At 43.8% G+C, this 21571-nt stretch overlaps 1 protein-coding gene across 4 annotated transcripts in view; it reads left to right on the top strand.

Moving 5' to 3' along the window:
- LAMA3 (laminin subunit alpha 3) overlaps positions 1-21571 on the top strand; it is a 263581-nt gene that overhangs the window by 26909 nt on the left and 215101 nt on the right. For all 4 annotated transcript variants that reach the window (XR_009346041.1, XR_009346042.1, XM_059140351.1 and 1 more), the window contains exon 2: positions 1256-1408. Coding sequence is in view for 2 of the 4 variants with exons in the window: in XM_059140351.1 (XP_058996334.1) it covers positions 1256-1408 (153 nt within the window). In the remaining 2 variants the exon portion in view is untranslated. The remainder of the gene's footprint in view (positions 1-1255; positions 1409-21571) is intronic.

The raw sequence follows: 21571 nt of genomic DNA, 5'->3' as shown, positions 1-21571 counted from the left end.
TACATAATTTATCTCTGCGTATGAGAGAATCCTCAGTTACACACTCGATGAAAACATGTGGTCACCCACCAGGATCAAACTTTGAACACTTAATTAGCTTTCAAGACGCTGGGCAGGGGTAGAGCTACCCTTGTGCTGCAGAACATTCTGGGAAGGCTGTGGCTCTAAGTTTGCTTCTTTACCCCCCGCCTATATGGTGGTGATGCTCTGAGGTGATTTAACTGGGGAGCAAAACAATTCAGTGTATGAAGCGCACTACTGGTTAAGCATGATCTTTTGACCCAGTGCAAGTGTAATCAATATATGGAAAGGGCCTATGTTCAGCTTTTTAGGCTGTAAAATGCTGCATGGCAAGCAAAACAAAACAGAACCAAGAATTTGCCTACCAAGAAGAAGAAGTCAGTAAGAAGATGAGGTCATATCCCTGGTGTCAGAATTTGGTAAAGATGGTAATACCAAGGAGCTATCACTCCAGGTGAAAACGGATTCTCATTTATCTGTGGGCTTAACTCTCGACTTCTCACTTTGGTATCTTCAGCCCCAGCTGTGATCTCCCCACTTACCTTTCATGCCTTGTCTTCTGTTACTTACGCTCTTGTTAAACTGGACCAACTGGCCTCCGTGCCTTTGCTCACACTGGTTCCTCTGCCTGGAACCCCTTCCCTGTTTGCCGCTCACTGACACTTACCAAAGCCCGGTGCATCCTCACCGGTGACTCAGTCCCACCTCTTCCACCCCGTTCCCTGAGCCCCTGGCCTATGCATCACCTTGGACCCAGACCACTGTCGGCTTACCGTACTCCACTTCCCTTGTGGTTATTTGTCTCCTTATTGCCTCCGCTGGGACTGCGGATAGGGCTTCTCTTTGTCTTGTGGTGCCTGATGTGGAAATTGCAGAGGAGAATGTAAAGAGTAAAATGAATTTGCTGAAGGAAGACATCTTGGCATCTCGGGTACAGCAGGTTCCTCTTAACATGTCATATAGGACGAGAGAAACATAGCTGTAAAACATGGAAGATAAATATGATATATGTCCTAGAAACATTATAAACAGGCATAAACAGATGATACGGTTTAAAATGAAGTGAAAAAGAAAAAGGCGTATTACTGTCTTCAGAATACGTTGCCATCCATTTCACAGCTGACATCCCTAAACTAGGCCGAGTGGTCTTTGTTTTACTTACCTCTTTACTAAACTGATAGAAAAAATTACTTGAAAATAACAAAAGAGCTTCTTTTTTTTTTTTCCCCTCCAGGGCCAATTCTGTGATTACTGCAATTCTGAGGACCCCAGGAGAGCACATCCAGTCACCAATGCAATTGATGGATCTGAGCGATGGTGGCAAAGCCCTCCTCTGTCCTCAGGCACACAGTACAACAAAGTCAATGTCACCTTGGATCTGGGGCAGGTGAGTTATGCTTCTGACTGGAAAGAGGGAAGCTCATTTGGATTGTCGTTTCTATGGTTATTTCTTTTTTTTTTAAATTTTTTATTTTTTATAAACATATATTTTTATCCCCAGGGGTACCGGTCTGTGAATCGCCAGGTTTACACACTTCACAGAACTCACCAAAGCACATACCCTCCCCAATGTCCATAACCCCACCCCCCTTTTCCCAACCCCCTCCCCCCAGCAACCTTCAGTTTGTTTTGTGGGATTAAGAGTCACTTATGGTTTGTCTCCCTCCCAATCCCTGCTTGTTTCATTGATTCTTCTCCTACCCACTTAAGCCCCCATGTTGCATCTCCACTTCCTCATATCAAGGAGATCATATGATAGTTGTCTTTCTCTGCTTGACTTATTTCGCTAAGCATGATACGCTCTATGGTTATTTCTGATAGAATGATAATTATATTAAAAAACAAACATAGCTTTAATTCTCTAGTCTCTGTGAAGCCTGTGACAGTCATATTTGCATTCCTTCACGCTCAGCCTGTCATGACACAGACACCCATACCTGTGAAGAGTTAAAAATAGTCAAAAATAGTTATATTGGCAAAGATATTACAATTATTATTATTATTTTTGATTATGGCAAAGTACACATGGCATAAAATGTACCATCTTAAGATATTTTATTTTTTAAAAATATTTATTTATTTAAAGAGAGTGCAAGTGAGGGAGAGCAGAGGGAGAGAGAGAATCTCAAAGAGACTCCGTGCTGAACGAGGGGCCCCGCTCAGGGCTTGATCCCATGACCCTGAGATCATGGCCTGAACTGAAAGCAAGAGTTGGATGCTTAACCGACTGAGCCATGCAGGCCCTCTCCATCTTAGATGAGTTTAACCATGTGGTTCAGTAGCCTCAAGTTCACATTGTTTGCAACCAGTCACCAGCATTCTTTCTTGTCTTGCAAAACTGACACTCTGTGCCCAGACCCAGACTACCACCATTCTACTGTCTCTGTGGATTGGTCAACCCCAGTCTCCTCATAGAGGTAGAATCCTACAGTATCCGTCCTTAGGGACTGGCTTACTTCACCTAGCCTATTGTCTCCGGGTTTGTCTGTGTCAGCAGTGTGTGTCTGAATTTGCTTCCTTTTTAAGGCTGAATAATATTCCATTGTATGCATGTCTCACATTTATTTATCCAGTTATCTGTCAAGGGGCACCTGAGTTACTTCCATGTTTTGGCTCTTGTGAGTAATGCTGTTATGAACATGGGGATAACTAAGATATTTTTATAGCATTCTCTTTCCCAGAAATCCTGATTCTATGACCACTGACTACCATAGTTTTTCACTTTGTTTGGCCAGCTTGTGCACAAGAAAGCACAACTTCAGACCTGTCTTCCTGTGGTATGCTAAGAGGGCCCCTAGGATGTCTTCCTCTTGGTGTACATGCCCACTGTGATCCCCTCTATTTCCAGTGTGACAGGACTGTGATGGAAGTCACTCCCTTGGTAAGGAGACATTATGTGACAAAAATGAAGGGATTTTGAACATGTGTTTAAGATCCCAAGTCAGTTGATCAAAAGAGAGATTATCTTGGAGGATTCCTTCCTAATTTGGGGAACTCTTAAAAAGGTCTGGGCCCTACCTAAAGGAAGAGATCTGAAGCATGATCAAATTTCCTGCTGAACTTGAAGGGATGACATGTTATAAACTATCTTTGGAGATGGCCACATTGCAAGGACCTAAGAATGGTTTCTAGAAGCAGAGAACAGCCTCAGCCAACAGCTGGAAAAAAAAGCAGGAACCTCAGTCCTACAACCTACAACAAACTTGGAAATGGGTCTTTCCAGGCAATCTGGCAAATGCCTGATTGCAGCCACCATGCCCAGACTCCTGAAATATAGGACTGAAAGATCATAAATGGCTTTGTCTTAAGCCACTAAATTTGTTTTCATTTGTTAAGCAGCAATGGAAAAATGAATGCACCTTCTTTCCTCTTTCAGACTAGGGAGTGCCTCCTATCTGTTTCACCCTGTTCCTTCAACAAGTACTTATTTATTGCCTATTCTATACGTCAGGCACTGTTCTTGGTATTTGCATTACATAAAAGAATGAAGAGATGGAGAGTCCTTCCCTCATGGGAGACAGCCAACAAAAATATATATCCCTAAATATAATATGTTAGAAGCTGATAACAGCTATGGAAAACATAAAAAAGTAAATCAGGGTAAGAGGATCATGAGGCCAGGACAAGAAGGGTTTGCAGTTTTAGGCAGGACTGTCAGGAGAGAGCTTAATGGACAAAGACTAGAAACAGGTGAAGGCATTCATCATGCAGATTTCAGTCACCCAGACAAAGGGAACACCCTGCAAAGCCTTTCTAAGGTGGGAGCTTGTCTGGAAGGTATAAGGAGCTGCATGGAGGCCAGGGTGGTTGGACCAAAGTCAGGGAGAGGGCAGTGGTGAGAGAAAAGGCCAGAGAGAGAACAGACAGGGCCAGATCAAGTAGGGCTCCTAGGCCATGATAAGGACATGGGCTCCAATGAGAGATGAGTCATTACAGAGTTTCAAGAAGAAGAATGATCTAATATGATTTAAATTTTAAAAAGATTTCTCTATTTTGTTGAGAATTATCAGGGGGCAAGGGTAGAAGCCAGTGACTGTCACTGTAATCCCCAAGAAAGATGCAAGTAGGGACAGTGGAAGGGGTGTGTCCCAGATCTATTCTGAGACTAGAGGTGCCATGATTTCCTAGTGGATTGAAGGTGAAGTGTGAGAAGAGACGGTTCTGGGATAACTGGAACTGTTGTTTGCAGAGATGTTGGATACTCTGGGGGACAGAGTGGACAAACAAGCACTGAAATACTGTTTGGACATCGCATTGGAAGTATGGACTAGACACTGGGAGATATGGGTCTGGGAAGCTGGCTGGGCTGGAAGAGAGACTTATTAAAGATTTCTTTAGGAATTATATTCAGGATCTCTCAGCTTCTTGGATCTGTGTATTTATACCTTTCATCATCTTTGGGATATTTTCAAACAAACGTCCTTCCTTCCTTTTCTACGTTTATTGAGGTATCATTGACAAGTAAAATTGTCTGTTTTAAAGTGTATAATGTGATGATTCGATAAGCATATACTTTGTGAAATGATCACCATGAGGAGGTTAATTCACACATTCATCACCTCATGTTCTTTTTTGTGAGTGTGTGGTGAGACCACTTGAGATCTTGTCTCTTAGTAAATTTCAGGCATATAATACAGTACTATTAACTATAGATACCATGTTGTACATTAGAAACCCAGAACTTATTTATCTTATAGCTGAAAGCTTGTATCCTTTGAACAGTATCTCCTGATTTCTCCCACTCCCTAGCCCCTGGTAAATACATACCTCTGTTTCCATGAGTTCAAGTTCTCTTTCTTTGGGATATTGATGATATTGTTAGATCTTTTATTATTGTTCCACAGGTCCCTGAGGCTCTGTTCATTTATTTTTTTCAGTTGCTTTTCTCTCTTTTTCAGATTAGGTAATTGTATTGTTGTATTTTGAAATTCCCTGATTCAAAAAAAAAAATTCCCTGATTCCTTTCTCTTTCATGTTCTCCTGTCTAGCCCATTTAGTGAGTTTTTAATTTTAGTTATTGTATTTTTTCAGTTATTATAATTCCTATAATTGCCACTTAGTTTTTTTTTATATCTTCTATTTCTTGAATGAGATTTTTTATATTTTAATTTACTTCAAGAATATTTGTACTTACTCACTGAAGCATTTTGATACTTTAAGGGTTTTGTCAGATAATTCTATCATCTGTTTCATCACCTTTTGTTGGGGTCTGTTTATTGTTCTTTCTCATTCATGTTGTTATTTTCCTCTGATTTTTGGTATGATGAGTGATTTCCAGTTGTGTTCTAGACATTTTAAATATTATATTAGGTGACTCTAAATCCTATTTAAATCTCCCAGCTTAGCAGATGTCACTGTTTAGGTTTAATACGTGGGTTCTGGCTTACTTTTGCAGCCTGTGATTCCAATGAATATTTGGTTTTCAGCTGGTGCATATTATGTAGTCTGCTGTGTTCATCTGGTCCCTGGGCTCCTGCTTGGTTCTCATTTGTGCTGCTGCCTCTGGAGCCAGAATGAACTTCTCCTGATTCAGTGACACCTAGTAGGGGTTGAGACACACTGGGCCTTCAGGGCAGAGAGTGCTTCCCCAGTGCATTGGCCAAAGCTGCCTAATGCAGGTGAAGCTCCTGCTGAAATAGACATTTGGAAATCAATGGCATGTAGATTGTGTTAACCCATGAGAGACTGCATGAAAGTGAGAAGGGAAGAGGATCTAGTGCTGAGCCATAGGCTCTCCAATATTAAGAAGTCCTGGAAAAGAAAAGGAGCCAGTAAAGAAGACTAGTGTGAAATGATAGATGGGAAGAAGATAACTACAAGAGTGTGGTGTCGTAAAGCTAAGTGAAGAAAGTATATCAAAAGGGAGGCAGTCTTCCAGCTCTATAGTACAAAGACAAAGAGCCTAATTAAAAAAAAAAAAAAAACGGGCAAAGGATCTGAATAGGCAGTTTTTTAACCCACTGAGCCACCCAGGCGCCCCGACAGTTTTCTAAAGATACACAAATGGCCAATAAGTATATGAAAAGATGCTCAGCATCATTAGCCATCAGGGAAATGTAAGTTAAAACCACAATGAGATACTACTTTACACTCAGTTGGGTGGCTGTAATCAAAGAAAGAGGTAATAAAGTATTGGTGAGGCTCTGGAGAGATTGGAACACTAATACATTGTTAGTACCAAAGTAAAGTGGCATAGTTGCTTTGGAAAACGGTTTGGTACTTTCTGGATGGCTCAGTCAATTAAGCATCTGCCTTCAGCTCAGGTCATGATTCCAGGGTCCTGGGACTGAGCTGCTCATCCCTGTTAAGCAGGGATCCTGCTTCTCCCTCTCTGCCCCTCCCCCAGCTCTTGTATGCATGCACACGTGCTCTCTCACTCTCTTAAATAAATAAATAAAATGATTAAAAAAATGGTTTACCATCTTACCCAGCAATTCCACTCCTAGTTATATTTTCAAGAGAAATGGAAACATACATAAACAGAAAACCTTGTTCATTGATGTTCATTATATCATTCTTCGTAGTAGCCAAAAAGTGGGGCAATGCAAATTGTCCATCAGTTGATGAATAAATACACCAAATATCCATATCTACACAATGGAATATTATCCAACAATAAAAAGGAGTGAATTTCTGATTAATGCTATGACATGGGTAAACCTTAAACACGTGATGCTTGAAAGAAGCCAGTCACAAAAGAGCATGCATCATATGAGTCCAATGTAGGAAATGTACAGACAGGCCACTCTTTAATTGCAGAACAATCATAGCTTAGTGGCTGCCTAGGGCTGGGGGTTTCGGAGGGAATTGAGGAATGTCTTCTGGGAGGTACGCCTTGTTTTGGGGGAGCCAGATGAAAACTGAGTGTGATTGATTGGACAATTTTGTGAACACACCAAATGCCTTTAGACTGTACATTTAGATGAGTCAATTGAATTGTGTGTGAGGTACACCTCAGGAGAGATACACATCAACAAAGAGTTTATGGAAAGAGAGTGTTTCAAGGAAGAAAAAAAAGAGAGAGAGAGAGTGATTGTGTCAAATGCTGTGTCAAGTAACATGACTTGTAATGACTGAAATTTCACCATTGGATTTGCTAATGTGGAGGTCCCTGGTGGCTTTGATGAGACAGGATTGAAAGCCTGACTGCAGGGAGGTTAAGAGAGAATGGGAACGGAAATGAAGCTTGGAGTACAGAAATCTAATCTGAAGAGTTTCAAAGCAATGAGGAGAGAAGAAATGTGGGGAGGAACTTCTGAACGTCAGGTAAGGAAAGACTGGTAACTGATTCATAATAGGAGATCCACAGCAACATTAACACGGATACTGGTAAGAGTGTTAATACTGATGTTTAAGCCAGTCGTTCTGCTGGCCATAGTGGTGCACACAGTATGGTTCATACAGGAAATACCGTTTGACCAGATGCCTGCCCTCAGCCCATCTGCTGGGGCTGAGGTCGCATCGATGTGCGAGGTGCTGTCCTCGAGAGGCTTTTCTTGGTGGATTGGGCTGCAGGAACCCTCATGCACTATTGGTGGGAATGCAGACTGGAAGGGCCACTCTGGAAAACAGTATGGAGGTTCCTCAAGAAATGAAAAATAGAATTACCGTATAATCTGGTAGTTTCACTTCTGGCCATTTACCCAAAGAAGATGAAAACACTAACTTGAAAACCTATATGCACTGCTAGTTTTATTATAGCTTGCTTTATTTATTTATTTATTTATTTATTTATTTATTTATTTTTAAAGATTTTATTTATCTATTTGAGAGAGAGACCATGAGAGGGGAGAGGTCAGAGGGAGAAGCAGACTCCCCGCTGAGCAGGGAGCCTGATGTGGGACTCGATCCCGGGACTCCAGGATCATGACCTGAGCCGAAGGCAGTTGCTTAACCAACTGAGCCACACAGGTGCCCCCATTATTTATTTTTTATTATGTTAGTCACCATACAATACATCATTAATTTTTGGTATAGTATTCCATGTTCATTGTCTACATCTAATACCCAGTGCTCCATTATGTACAATAGTCAAATTATGGAAGTAACCTAAGTGTCCACTGATTCATGATTGGATAAATAAGATGCAATATATATACAATGGAATATTTTTCAGCCGTAAAAAGGATGAAATCTTGCCATTTGCAAGAACATAGATGGAGTTAGCTGGTATTGTGCTAAGTACAATAAGTCAGAGGAGGACAGTGCCATATGGTGTCACTCACATGTGGAGTTTAAGAAACAAAACTAATGAACAAAGAACAAAAGAGACAAACCAAAACACACACTTTTAACTGAAGGGACTGCACTGATAGTTACCAGAGGGGAGGTGGGGGGAGGGGTGGGTAAAATAGATGGACCGGGTTAAGAGTACACTTACAGTGATGAGCACTGAGTCATGCATTGAATTGTTGAGCCACTATATTGCACACCTGAAACTGATACAAAGTTGTATGTTAACTATACGTCAATTGAAAAGAAAGAAAAAAATTTCTCCTAAAATAGTATCGATTGAGCGCAATCAAAAAGACAATGCAGCCCACGGACTGGAAATCAAATGATACTAAGATGTCTTCAAAGGAGTGTGTTATGTTCATTTTGGTTGGGGATACTTTGGTGATAGAACAACTGTCCACCTCTTCAAATCATATGTTGTCTGAAATCATCGCTCTCCTAAGAATATTTTCACTAACAATTTTCATCTGAGATAATTCAGGAAGATCCTTCATGGTTTGAAAGACTCTATGAGTCCAATTTCAACTATGAATTAGTCTTATCCTGCTAATAACTCACGTCTGTCATTAACTCACTGGATATTTTGCCAATTATGACCAGAATTTACCTATTATACCAGTTATTTAACTGAAGATTTTTGTAGATAGCTGGGAATTTTAACCCATCAAATACCAATGTCTGCTGGATTTACTTTTTCTCCTCAAAGCTACTTAAAAACAAACAAACAAAAAACTTACCTTTTAAAAGGACTCTTTTGATATACTGAAAAATCTTTAAGACAGTTCAACTAAAAAAAAAATACCAACGTGGGAACAATTTAGAAACTTGCTGGTTGCTGACAGATATTAGCTGTGCCTCCTTCTGCATGAAGATTGTATTCACCCAACACCTGACCAACTGGGGAGGCTGCTCTGAGTGGGGGTTGATGGTGGATCCTGGAGTCGGCCTATGCTGTTTTGTGCCCTGGTGCACAGCTTACTTGCTGTGTGACCCTGAGCAACACGCTTGAGTGCTCTGTGCCACAGTTTCCTCCTTTAAAAAGAAAATAATAATTTTACTTACCCTATAGGTTTGAATGAGTGAACTGCTTCATTTTTAAACCTCTTTAGGCCAGTGGTTTTGAAATAAATTTTTATTTAGTAAAATAAAGTGAATATCAACAATAAATGCTCATTATTAAGAGACTCATTGCTTCTGCTCCTCTAGAAAACACTGCATACGGTGCTATAGAGTATTAAAAATCCCAGAAAAGCCTCTGGGCAGGATCTGTATTTTCTTCTTTTTGCTGGAATTAGCCACAAAACTGACACTGAGAGGTTAGATTTCATAACTAAATAGTGACCTACAGACCTTAGATGTAGGGAAGTGTGAAATTTTTTTTTTTCTTTTTTGGAAGTATGGTTGGGATGTACACTCTAGGCCCTAAACCTATTAGCACGTCACTTTTTTTCCCAGCTACTGAGAACTGACATTTGAATCGATGCACTGTAGTCTGACAACTTTTGTTGTCACTTTTCCCTATCTGCTTTTGGACTAGTCAGTCAGTGGTTTTCGTAGTCATTTTTCTCGGACAATACAGTTTGGCAAATAAAAGCATCACTTTCAGGACTCGGTCCTGAAGGACAGTGTCCCCCTTACAAGGCGACAAACAGAGGAAGTTTCAGTGATTCACTGGAGACAGTGGTATTTTCTCAGGCTGTTCAATTTCATTCGATACTTATCAGTTTTAAAATCAGAACACAGTGTTTTATAGGAAACTTTCATCTCATCTGGCTAAATAATGAGTTCAGCTTCCGAGCCTGCATATAGACCATTTAGGGCATACAGGATTTAATGTCCCCAGGGCAACCCTCAACCCAGGAGGAACAGAAAAATTGGTGGAAATTCCCCATTTCCCTGCCTCTCCAAGGAACAATTCTTTGGAATGTCTCCATCAGAATTGAGCCCCAGTTGGCCGTGGTAAGAATCTGCCATTAACATATCAGCCACTGGCTTTTTCCCTCCTCTGTGGCCCGCTGGCTTCCCATTTATGCTTCTTGAGATCTATGCACACACGAGCTACCTGCACCCAGTCTTTGTTTCAGAGCTGGATTTAGAGACAAACGAAGACAGGGAAGAAAGGGGGTTTAGGCGGAGACTCTGAGCACCCTATAGATATCCACACAAGCAAACATGAGGAAAAACTTATACAGAATACAGTAAGTAGAAAATTCAGGAAACGGTTCTAATGCTCTCAGATTAAGAGTAACAAAGGAAACAGCATTATAACTTTTAAGGAAAAAATAGGTCACACGGAAATGTACCATCACTTTACTTCATTTTTCATGAACTCAGCATATTTGGTGAATTCCCAGCAGCCAGAGGTAAATCCAGTATCCAACCATCTGAGAGCGAATTGAGTATGTAAAAGGCCTAGGATCCTCCCCCCCACCCCCACCCGGCCTTCTTTTTAACTTTTATGAGACTTCAGCAGATGAATCCAAAACATTCTTTATAGCCCTTGCCAGTTCTGACTCAGACGGGAGGAAGGCCTGGGCTGGTTTCTGTCTTTTCTTGGGCTAAGGTGCTTTGGAGATTAAATTGGTTCTAGGGACGCCTTGCAGAGCATGTCCCTAAAAGTCTGACTCAGTTGTATCTGTGAGTGGATATAGTTCCATCCAAAAAGTGCATGACTCTTAGATTTGGCCGAAACTTTAGATTCCAGGAATTGCCTAGACCATAAGCTTCAGAAAGGGTCCTTGTCTTATTTTGTTCACTGTGTGGTGTCCTGCTCCCAGCATCTTGCATAGTTTTCAGCACATAGCAGATGCTCAATAAATATTTTGAGTGACTGTAGAATGAAACAAGGATAATTCAGGGTCAGTCCGAACTTCCCAGGGTACGGTACTAGTGGAAGTATGTTGCTGTGAGACCAAATCTCTAGGATAGGGTAGACCAGCCTTGGCTCTGTAATTAACTAGATGGTTGGTTCCATTTATGACATTTGTGTTTCCTTGCAACACCATTTAAGTGTTCTATAGCTGTAACATTATTAGAAGACATAGATCTTACTCAGAACAAATCTGTAATTTGTAAATATTCTATTAACAGACACATACAATCATTAGACTCAACTTTTGAAAACAAATCGTTTTTTAGTGGGTAGAAAAGGGAGCAACAAAATCTCCTGGGCTATGGGGGATGCAATTTTATTCTTTATGATAATTTTTTATTCTTTATGTAGTAGCCTACACATTTTTTTAAAAAGATTTTATTTATTTATTTGACAGAGGGAGAGATCACAAGTAGGCAGAGCAGCAGGCAGGTTGGCGGGGGGAGCAGGCTCCCTGCTGAGCAGAGAGCCCGATGCTGGGCTTGATCCCAGAACCCTGAGATCATGACCTAAGCTGAAGGCAGAGGCTTAACCCACTGAGCCACCCAGGCACCCCTAGCCTACACATGTTAATTGCCTAGTAACCTAAGCATGTTAATTTCCTTTGAAGTGCCTTTTAAGGAGTTTATACATTAGGAAGAGGCTGGCAATCTGGAATTTTCACTTTACATGTGAAAAACTCAAGGAAGTTGAGTCGACCCGAGCAACAGATGGGAATCCCTGAGATGCCAACTTTGTTTGGCTCTCTGAATCACTATCTCAAATAGCATTGATAACGAATGTAAGTAAATACATTCCAAGATATTTAAACACTATTACATAAAGTAATGTCTGGGAAATCAGTCCCTTTCCCCTGAGTGTGGGGAGTTCTCACAGCCTATGGCTAGAGACACCTGTGAATGCTGTACGTGAACGTACTTTGACCCTGGCAAAGCACGAGACCAGTGTGGCATAGGCTTATTATTATTACTTAGAGAAATCATTATTGACACCCTTGCTTCCCTCCTTTTCTGCACTTCCAAAAAGCTTACACTGCTTTATCTCTTCTGAGCGAGTGAAGTATGTAAATATATTCACAGTCAAGTTCTGGAAACTCTTTGCTGATGGTCTATCCTCCAAGAATGTTTGCGTTGAAAAAAAAAAAAATCCCTATCTATTTTTGTCATGGAACTACTGCTAGGAATTTATCCTAAGGAAACAATGAGATAAATGCACGAAATATTTGAGCAAGGGTATTCTTGGGAGCATTGTTCATATAACATAGTTGGGAAACCATCTCACATCTGACAAAAGGGGACTGCTTCCCGCAATGGATCGTCAGCCAACAGAATGATGTCGCTGACGGGGTCTTTATGGACACGCTGTGTCTGTGCTAAGTTGTGAAGAAGAGAAATCAAACTATTATGTCAGCTGTGTGTATCGTAGGGTATCACTTCATTTGCTTTGTGTATATAAGCACAGAAAAAAGTAAAAAAAGAATCTAAAATACGAAGAATGCTCTTCTCTGGATGGTGGGATTATTGGTGATTTTGCCTTTCCCCTGTAAGTCCCATTTGCAGTGTAGTACATAGTCATGTTCTGGATTATTTCTTAGGTACAAATCTGGCTTCGTGCCTTTCAAGTTGCATGACCCTGGACCCCCTAGTTAATGTCACCAGGGCAGTTTCTTCCTTTGAAATTTGGGAATGAATGTAGTACCACTCTTGTAGGGTTGTTGGGAGGAATTAAGAAGGTAATATAGAAAAAAACTTTTATTTTTTAAAAAAGATTTTATCTATTTAAGAGAGAGAGCACAAACAGGGGCAGCAACAGGCAGAGAGAGAGAGAGAGAGAGAGAGAGAGAAACAGACTCCCTGCTGAGCAGGGAGCCTCATTCTGGCTCCATCCCAGGACCCTGGGATCATGACCTGAGCTGAAGGAAGATGTTTCATCAACTGAGCCACTCAGGCGCCCCTAGAAGAAAACTTTTAGAATTACACCTCCCATGCTGTAAGAGCTCAGGCCATGTTAGTTATTATGTCTGTATTTTTTTTTTTTCAGTGAACTTTTACATAAAGATAATAGAGTTAATTGAGAAGATACTTCCTTTTTGGGGAAAAAAAGAAAAGTTGGTATAGAGAAGACAAAAGGAACAATTATTCCTGGTGAGATTTGAGGTATTGATGGGAAAGCTTACTTACCCTCTATCCCCCAATACAGACTTCTGACCATTTTATCCTGAGTGAGGTCGGCCTGCCAGAGATCTTTAAAAGCGAACAGAATCAGAAAAATGCCCAGTAATGGAAATTGATTTTTTTTAAAGAGCCTATTTTATTCCTTAGCTAATCTTGAAAACTATTTTATGTTTCTTCCCTTGTGAAACTTCTGTGATTTCAGGCGTATTTTGGCTTTAAATCATGGCAGTTGTCCTATTACTATTATTGGCAAGCATATTTAAGGAAAAACTGAATTTCATAAATTCTTCACTATGGTTCCAATGAAATCTCGAGTTAAATACAATGTCTCAGGGGAGTCCTTGGGCCCGATGCCCCCTCTCCTCTGCCAGCTGTCTTCTAGCCCTGTAGAGCCCCCAACTCCCTCCTCCTCCCAAGGACTGTGGAGCCTGCCCTCGCCCCATGCAACCAAACAACCTTCCTTTACTTTTGTCTTCTGGAAGCCCCTTCTTTCCCTGTTCTACTTTCCATGTTTCACCTCACTTTTGGTTTTTGACTTTACATTCTCCCGTTATGTTTCTTTCCTTTAGAGAAAAGCTTAATTATGATCAAACCAATACCTCTTCTCGTGGTCACTGCCGGCCTTCAGGAGGGATGCTATGCGTGTGTGTCCCTGTCCCCACCCAGCCCCAGAGTGATGCCCTGTAGAGCCCGTTGGGAAGGTCAGGGCTCCCCAAGGAGGCTCAGCTCCACCAAGAGCAGGCTGTCTGCCTGGCCACAGCCGGACCCACGGTTGGCCTCCTGGTGCAGGCAGTGTGGACGATGTACCTCCCCAGGATGGAGGCAGTGCCCTCCAGACCCAAGGGGCCAGCCCACTTTCCCCAGGTCCCAGGGGTCCTTCAGTTCCCACTGTGCTTACACAGGTGGATTCCTTGGCCGAGTAGCCTATGGACAAGGATGCTTCAGGCTTGTGTCTCTCTGACTCAACAGCCCCTGGGCTGCTTACACTTCTCTCTTTGACTCTCAAAACACCCCAGTAGCCCTTCTGCAGGTGAGGAGTTCCTGACTCAGTACATTCTCCGTGACATGCTCTGTTCCATAGGTTTCAAGCCCCCTGAGCAATAAGATGGTATGTTTACCTTTGTTGTTTCTCGACCTCGTAGAATAACCGGAGCGGAACATTTGGTTCTCTCCCCTGCCTCTCCCCTGTCCTAGCTCCCAGACTCTCATCCCTCATCCCTCCTACAGGGCCTGTAACAAGCACACAGGGTCCTGAGCTCCGGGAGAGATGGAGGGGGCGGGCTGGGCCAGGGAGCCTGGGGGCTGGGAGAGGCCCCACCCCCCTGCTTTCCCGGGAGAGAACTGAGATCTGAATCTCTAGATGGGGGCAGAATTCAGGTTGGAGTCCCTGCCTGAGGGTACAGGCGGCTGAACCCTGGGGCAGCTAGCAGGGAGTGAGAATGCTGGCAGAGATGAGCTGAAGGGCATGGAAGGCTCTTTCTAGCGTCATCATGGCCTGGGGAGTGAGGGCAGGGAGACAGGGTGGAGGGCAGCAGTTTTGCAAACTCCTGCATTTCAGGGTGAGGGCATCTCCCTCACAGCTGCTCAGGCCTGGGCAGGGCTGGACCTGAACACCCTGGTGTTTAGGACAGGTGGGTCCGACAACCGGGCTGCCCCAGCTTGTCCCAGTTAGTGGGGTTGCTATGGCTTTGCACATGCCCTGGCTAAACTCCTTTCCTTACTGTCCTGGCCAGCCAGACAGTCAGTCCTGGACGCTGCTTTCCTGCCTGCTTTGTCCATCTCTTCCCGTGTATGCGTGCCTCCCTACCCCAGCAGTCCCCATGTGTACACAGGACCACTACCCAACCCACCACCTGTTCACATCCCCATCCCTGAAATCTTGCTCCCTGAAGCTCTCAGGCTGCTGTGGGTGTTGGCTTGTAACTGCTGTCCTTTGCTTGGGATGTTGTCTCTCATTTTCCACAGTGTTCCCTTGTGAGGATACATTTGAGAAATCCTTTTAGTCCCCCAAATTGTTGTATTACTAAGTGGAATTAAAAACCAGAAACAAAGCATATGGACTCTGGGGTCCGGTTTCCCTCTTTACATTGGCTAGTAGAGGCAAAGTTCTCTGGCTGTGCTGTGCAAGCACGTAGAACGTAATGACCTGCATTTTGTGTGCTAAGTTCACTGTGGGCTTAACAGTTCGTCCCTAACAATACTTTTCCTTTTACTCCTTTATGTTTGTTTTTCATTTTTATTAATTTCTTTACATCCTTTAGGAATTAGAGCTTTATAACCCTCCCGGCCTTTTTTTTTTTTTCTTTTTAGAAAAGATTTTATCTATCTATCATTTTATTTATTTGAGAGAGAGAGAGAGAATTTCAACCAGACTCCACACTGATCGTGCCACCCGACTCGGGGCTTGATCTCACAACCCTGAGATCATGACCCGAGCCGAAATCAAGGGTCAGATGCCTAACCCCACTGAGCCGCTCAAGCACACCTCCACCTTTTTTTTTTTTTCTTAAACAAAAAGGCTGTAGATGAGTACAAGCAATATATTAATGAAACAGTAAAATAAAACCTGTTTTCAGTCTAGTCATACGTTTGGTTGCCACTTAGAATGAACCATCAAGACCTATTTCACCTTCCTGAATGATTCTCCAAAGCCTGAAACATTTCTGTGTCCCTATAGAAATGTTTCTTACCACGCTAAATGATATCTTTGAGTCATTTCGGGAAGTACGCTGCAATCTTGCAGAAACCATTCAAGCTTTGTAAGCTGGTGGGGCTCGATTTTTGAATTTTTTTTCTAAGTGAAGCGTTCCAGCGATACGCAACATCAAGCAGAATGACCAAGCACCAAGGCCTGTGGAGAGCATGCCAGATTTTAATTTCCCTTTTATAATACATAATGGACAAAGAGTCTGCTCTCACTCAGCTATTTCCTTTTAGTACTGATTTCCTCCCCCGCGCCTTAGGGCAAATATACCTTTTAATTATAAGGTCTCACTAGCTATTGTATTCTTTCACTCCAGGATTTTTTTCTTTTTTTTGCTCCTAAATGGTTCCAGTGACAGTAGGAAAATAATGGGTGTGTTGATAACAGAGAGTGGGTTCATTTCTAAATACATAGGGATTCATCCTAAGCAGTCAGACCATGACTCATAATGTCTCCTCAAGGCATTTTTTGCAAAGACCCCTTGCCACCCCTGGCCATTATTTCTGTTCTTGTTAAGAGTTATTTCTTACTTTGGAGAACATGTGGGGCATAATAGCATGTGATCTATGCTGAAATTTCTTACTCGACATGTCATCCCATAGAAGATAGGCTTGTACAAATAGACGGTAATTTGGCTACTTGAACATACTTATTTGGCTCCCCAAACTGGTCCGTAATCATGGCAAGGAAAAAATATATAGTTCATTGCAAGAGAAACACGCTTGGCTTTCTGTAAAGATGGTTTGGCCACCATTGATGTGTCATTCCAGAATGTAGAGCAGGCTGTCCAGCAGGACTGGAATTCCTTTAGCTGGGGATGAAGCTGCTAAAAGACTGATGTTGAGAGAGGAAACAAACACCGACTTAAAATTTGCTTGCAATCAGGTTTCCATAGGAGGAACAGGAATGCTGGCAACGTGCTTATAATGGGAGAAAGGATATATATTATGGGCGGGGCCAGTGCTTCTCAAGTTTTAATGGACATCTGAGTCATCGATTCAAATAACATTCCTGACTCAGAAGGTTGCAGGCATGCCCTTAGGTTCTGCATCTCTCTCTCTTTTTTTTTTTTTTTTAAAGATTTTATTTATTTATTTCACAGAGAGAGATCACAAGTAGACAGAGAGAGAGAGGGAAGCAGGCTCCCTGCTGAGCAGAGAACCCGATACGGGACTCGATCCCAGGACCCTGAGATCATGACCTGAGCCGAAGGGAGCGGCTTAACCCACTGAGCCACCCATGCACCCAGGTTCTGCATTTCTGAGATGCCCTCCAGCGATGATGTCTCAGTGGCTGGCTCGTGGGCCACACTCTGAGCAGCATGGGGCTGGAGGACACCCTGGTCGTCATCAGGTCCCCCTGGGAGGCCAAGAGAAAGGCGAGGACGGAGCTTTCCAGCTCCGGGCAGGTGGTGGAGAGGATGAAGATGAAGTCTGGGAGGAACGGGCCAAACCTCCCAGAGGGTCACAATGCCAGGGACACACTGACCCAGAGATGGGGGCAAAGAATCTGGCAGCCAGGTAACTCTTTATACTCCTCTCATTTCTGGCTTTCTGGAGTGAGGTACACACAGGGGCTGGAAAAGCAGCTGTGCAGGAACTTCTGGCAGGGAGAGAACCACCAAAGAGGAGAGCCTTCTCAAAGAAAGGACCAAGCCCCCCAGCTTTAGTCCTCTGGTACCCTTAGCTGTCCCCAACAGCAGGGTCACCAATTGCATATAAGTCCAGGTTTTGGAATCAGACAGATGTGGCTCGTCACTTACTCGCTGTGTGACTATAGACATGTTCTGCATCTTCTCCAAACTTCGGTTTCTGCATCTATGAAGCGGAGATAATATTAGTACCGATAGGCCAGGGTTATGGTAAAGGCTACTGAGACATATAAGCACATCTAAATCCTCAGTAAATGCTAGTTTTTCCTCTTCCTTCTCCTTCTTACTATTATCTTAGTGATGCTACTCAACCGATCCTACTTGAAGGTGGCACCTTTTTTGGTCCTTTCACTTGCTGCTGCAACCACTTGCCGGTTTTTTTCTGTTTCTTGACCCTGCATTTTCTCACGCTCAGGTCACTAGTCCCAGCAGGGACAGAACTCTGGGTTCTGGGACTAAGCTACAGCCTGGGGAGCGGAGCAAAGGAGCCTGGGGTTTCCAGCTTGGTGAGCTGCACTTGGCTGGCGTTGAGCTGGCTTGGAACCCCACTGCCCTCAGGCCCCTGCATCCTACCTGAGCAACTGGGACCTCTCCATCCCCCTTCCCCTTCCTGGGCATTTGTGATGGGATCTCCAATTCTGACACTGGTTCCAGTGTGTGCGGTTTCCCCCCACACACCCAAGCAACTCTTGGACACAAACTGGGCATCTACAGTTCAACTCAGTTTTTACATAGTCTACTCAGAAACAGCATCAGGTCCCACAGATTAAGGGCTCAGTCCTGCCAGACTCTGCCCCAACCCCACTTCAGACCCCAGCACCCCATCAGGCTTGTCACCTACGCTTCTGACCTACCCAGTGATAGAGCGGAAGTCCCTGCAGGGCCCTCTTCGGGTTTGGCTAATTTGCCAGATCGGCTCACAGAACTCAGAGAAACATTTTATTTACTAGATGACCAGTTTATTATAAAAGGATGCAACTCAGGATGAAAGAGATGCCTTGGACCAGCTGTGTGGGAAAGGACGTGGAGTTGCTCTGCCCTCTCGGGGTGCTCCACTCTCCCCAGATGCTCATGTGACCCCGACGCTGAAGCTCTTTGAACTCTGTCCTTTGGGGTTTTTACGGAAGCTCTATTACACAGGTGTGATTGATTAAATCATTGGCCATTGGTGATTGATTCAACCTCCAGCCCCTTTTCCCTCTAGGAGGGTTAGGGGGTGGGACTGAAAGTTCCAGCCCTATATTCACTGGGGTGGGTTGCTTGGGCACCCCCCCTTGGGTGACCTAGGGGCATTCTGAGAAACCTCATTAATATAACAAAAGGCACATTTGGCACTCTTATCATTTAGGAAATTCCCGGGGTTTTAGGAGCTGTGTGACAGAAATGGGATGAGACCAAATATACGGTTCCTATAAATGGCAATACCACAGGCTCTCTCCTTGTCTTCCAAGCCGCCATGGACATGGTATCTGCAGGACCAGCCAAGAGGGTCCTTGGCCTTGAGTAGGATGGACTCAAACTGGAGCCAGCAGGAAGTGAGGGTAGAGTTTACTGAAGCTACAGGGAGAGCAGATACAGATGGAGGGAAACTGAAGGACAGCCCCAGACAAACCTGAATGGTTGGTCATCCCTACCAGTCCATCAAGATCATCTGTCTGGATATTGGAGTCTTACTTTCCTTACCAGTTATCTGAGACTTGTAGTCTGTGGTCGGGATCCTGATGTCAAATTCTAGAACACGGAGGGTCTCCTTTCCTGGAGTGGCGCTGGCTGTCAGAGTCTCTACCTTTCTCTTCTATGTTTTGATGTTGGGACCTTTCTTGCTGACCTTCTCCTGGAGGCAACTGTCTTTCAGCCAGTGTTTCCCAAAGTTAGTCCTTGAATCCCTGTTCTCAGAAGGAGGAACCCATGACTGGGGCTCAATGCCATGGTGAAAGCCTTAATAATGTTATGTTTGAGTTTGTGTTTTGTAATCAAAGTTTAATAGGACAGTGGAGCTTATGCTCCCTCATGAGTTGTCCTCCTCTCTGGATAGGTTCTTGGCCATCTTCTCCCCTAAGCCCTGGTACCTCAATCCATCCATCCTCCCCTTCCGCCCTGCCTCCACCCTGCCACCCTTGGTCCTGGGCTGGGCTCTTAGAGCAGGTGCATGGGAGTTTAGGTGCATGCACACAGTGCCGGGGGTAGGGGTGCACGGCAGGGCCACCCCATCTCAAACCAGTGGAGCCATGGGCAGCTTGACAAGAATGAGCCTCTCACTCATCCCGCCCAGATACCAAGCATGATTCGGTGTGGGGATTCTGATCCCGCAGGAGCTGCCTGCCTGGGTAGGTTGAAGGGGTAGAGCCATAAGAAGGGGAGATGGACCTCTCGCCCCCAGCCAGGGCCAATTGTGCCATGTTGTATCAACCCAGCAGCTTGAGGGAGGAAGGTCCTGGCATGTACGCAGCTGGGGGAGGGAGAAGTCCCCTGGTACCCAGGACGGTCTGCACTCACCCACAGAGAATCCTCTAGCCCAGGGGACTACAACATTAAGTAGCAAATTAGAAAAACATCATGATTGGCCAAGAAAGAAACTATGGAAGGGAAGGAAAAAGTGTGTCTTCTACAAAGGTTCCTGTGCTTTCATGTTGCTTTAAGGTCTGCAAATTTAGTTGTCCCTGTTTCTAGGCCTCATTATCAACTTTGAATTTCTAGACTAGAGGCCTGGGAATCTGCTTTTCAGCCTGCTCCCCAGCCGCCTCGGATGCACCCCTAGTTTGGGAGCGCTGCAGGGTCCTCCTGTCCCCTAGCTTGGCTGAGTGTGCAGAGTCGAACACATCTTCTCTCTGCCTCAGCTGTGTTCTGTGCCCACCATGGGCAGGGTGGGTGAAAAAAAAGAGAAATCAGCGCCTCTGAAATTTCAGCTTCTACCATTGATTTCCAGCTTGGCAGGGGCATTGGGGCCACGCTGGGATGAAATGGGGTCCTCTGAGCATCAGCCCCTCTGCAATTCTAGCTCAATAGGATTCTAGGTTCTTTACTCTCCAGGCTCAAAATAGGGTTGCACTTGGCCGTGTTTTTGAAGGAAAGCCTGGCCCTGGGACCTGATTTGGTATATGAGGCACCATATTCCCTTCCTGCCTCAGCAATGTTTCCCATGAGTAGGGGTTCCATGGGTTTGTGTCACTGTGTTAGGGGAGTGCAGCGCCAAGCCCACCATCAGTAGACATGCAGCATGAGTGAGATAGAAATGCAGCCCGTCTATCCTAATAAGACACAGAATCCATTTTAATGAGTATGACTGTGTGTACATAAGTATGAATTTATGTGTATATAAATATGTACATACACTTTATATAAACGTGCTGTAACATCTGGTTTGATGTCTTCCGTATTCATGCACTTTAGGTTAGGGAAGTTCGTTGATACCATATGTGTATCCATTTCCTTGCTTCTGACCATGATGGAGTTTGTATTTGTATGGCTGTTAGTGAGATGACCTTTCACATTGGTTTACTTAATGGAATATTGCCTTGGGAGAAGTCATATATAGGTATAAATGGGTTGTATGCAAAGAAAAATGTTATAGAGAGGACTTCCTAAGTTGTGTCTTAAAAACCCATTTAGTACCTTGTGAAGCTGTGTGAGCTATCATATGCCACATTTGCAGGAGGGAATGGCATCAACATTACGGTGTAATCCGCCCTTTCTGTGTAGCTTTTGGGATACGAGGACAAAAGGGGTCCAGCCCTGGGGAGAGGCTTCGGAAAGGAAGACCAGGAAGTAAGAGAATGGGGGAGGGTAGAAGTGGGTCCAAGGGAAGTAGGGGAGGGGGTGGGTCATTGTATGGAGGTTGGATGATGGAATTTGAGGCTCCTCCTGTCCTCCAACCCCAGGCCCCCATTTCTAGAATGCCTAGCTGCTCGTCTTAC

Source organism: Mustela lutreola, chromosome 11 (genome assembly GCF_030435805.1).
Source record: "Mustela lutreola isolate mMusLut2 chromosome 11, mMusLut2.pri, whole genome shotgun sequence".
NCBI classification, from domain to species: Eukaryota; Metazoa; Chordata; class Mammalia; order Carnivora; family Mustelidae; genus Mustela; species Mustela lutreola.
This window is presented reverse-complemented; position numbering and strand designations above follow the sequence as displayed.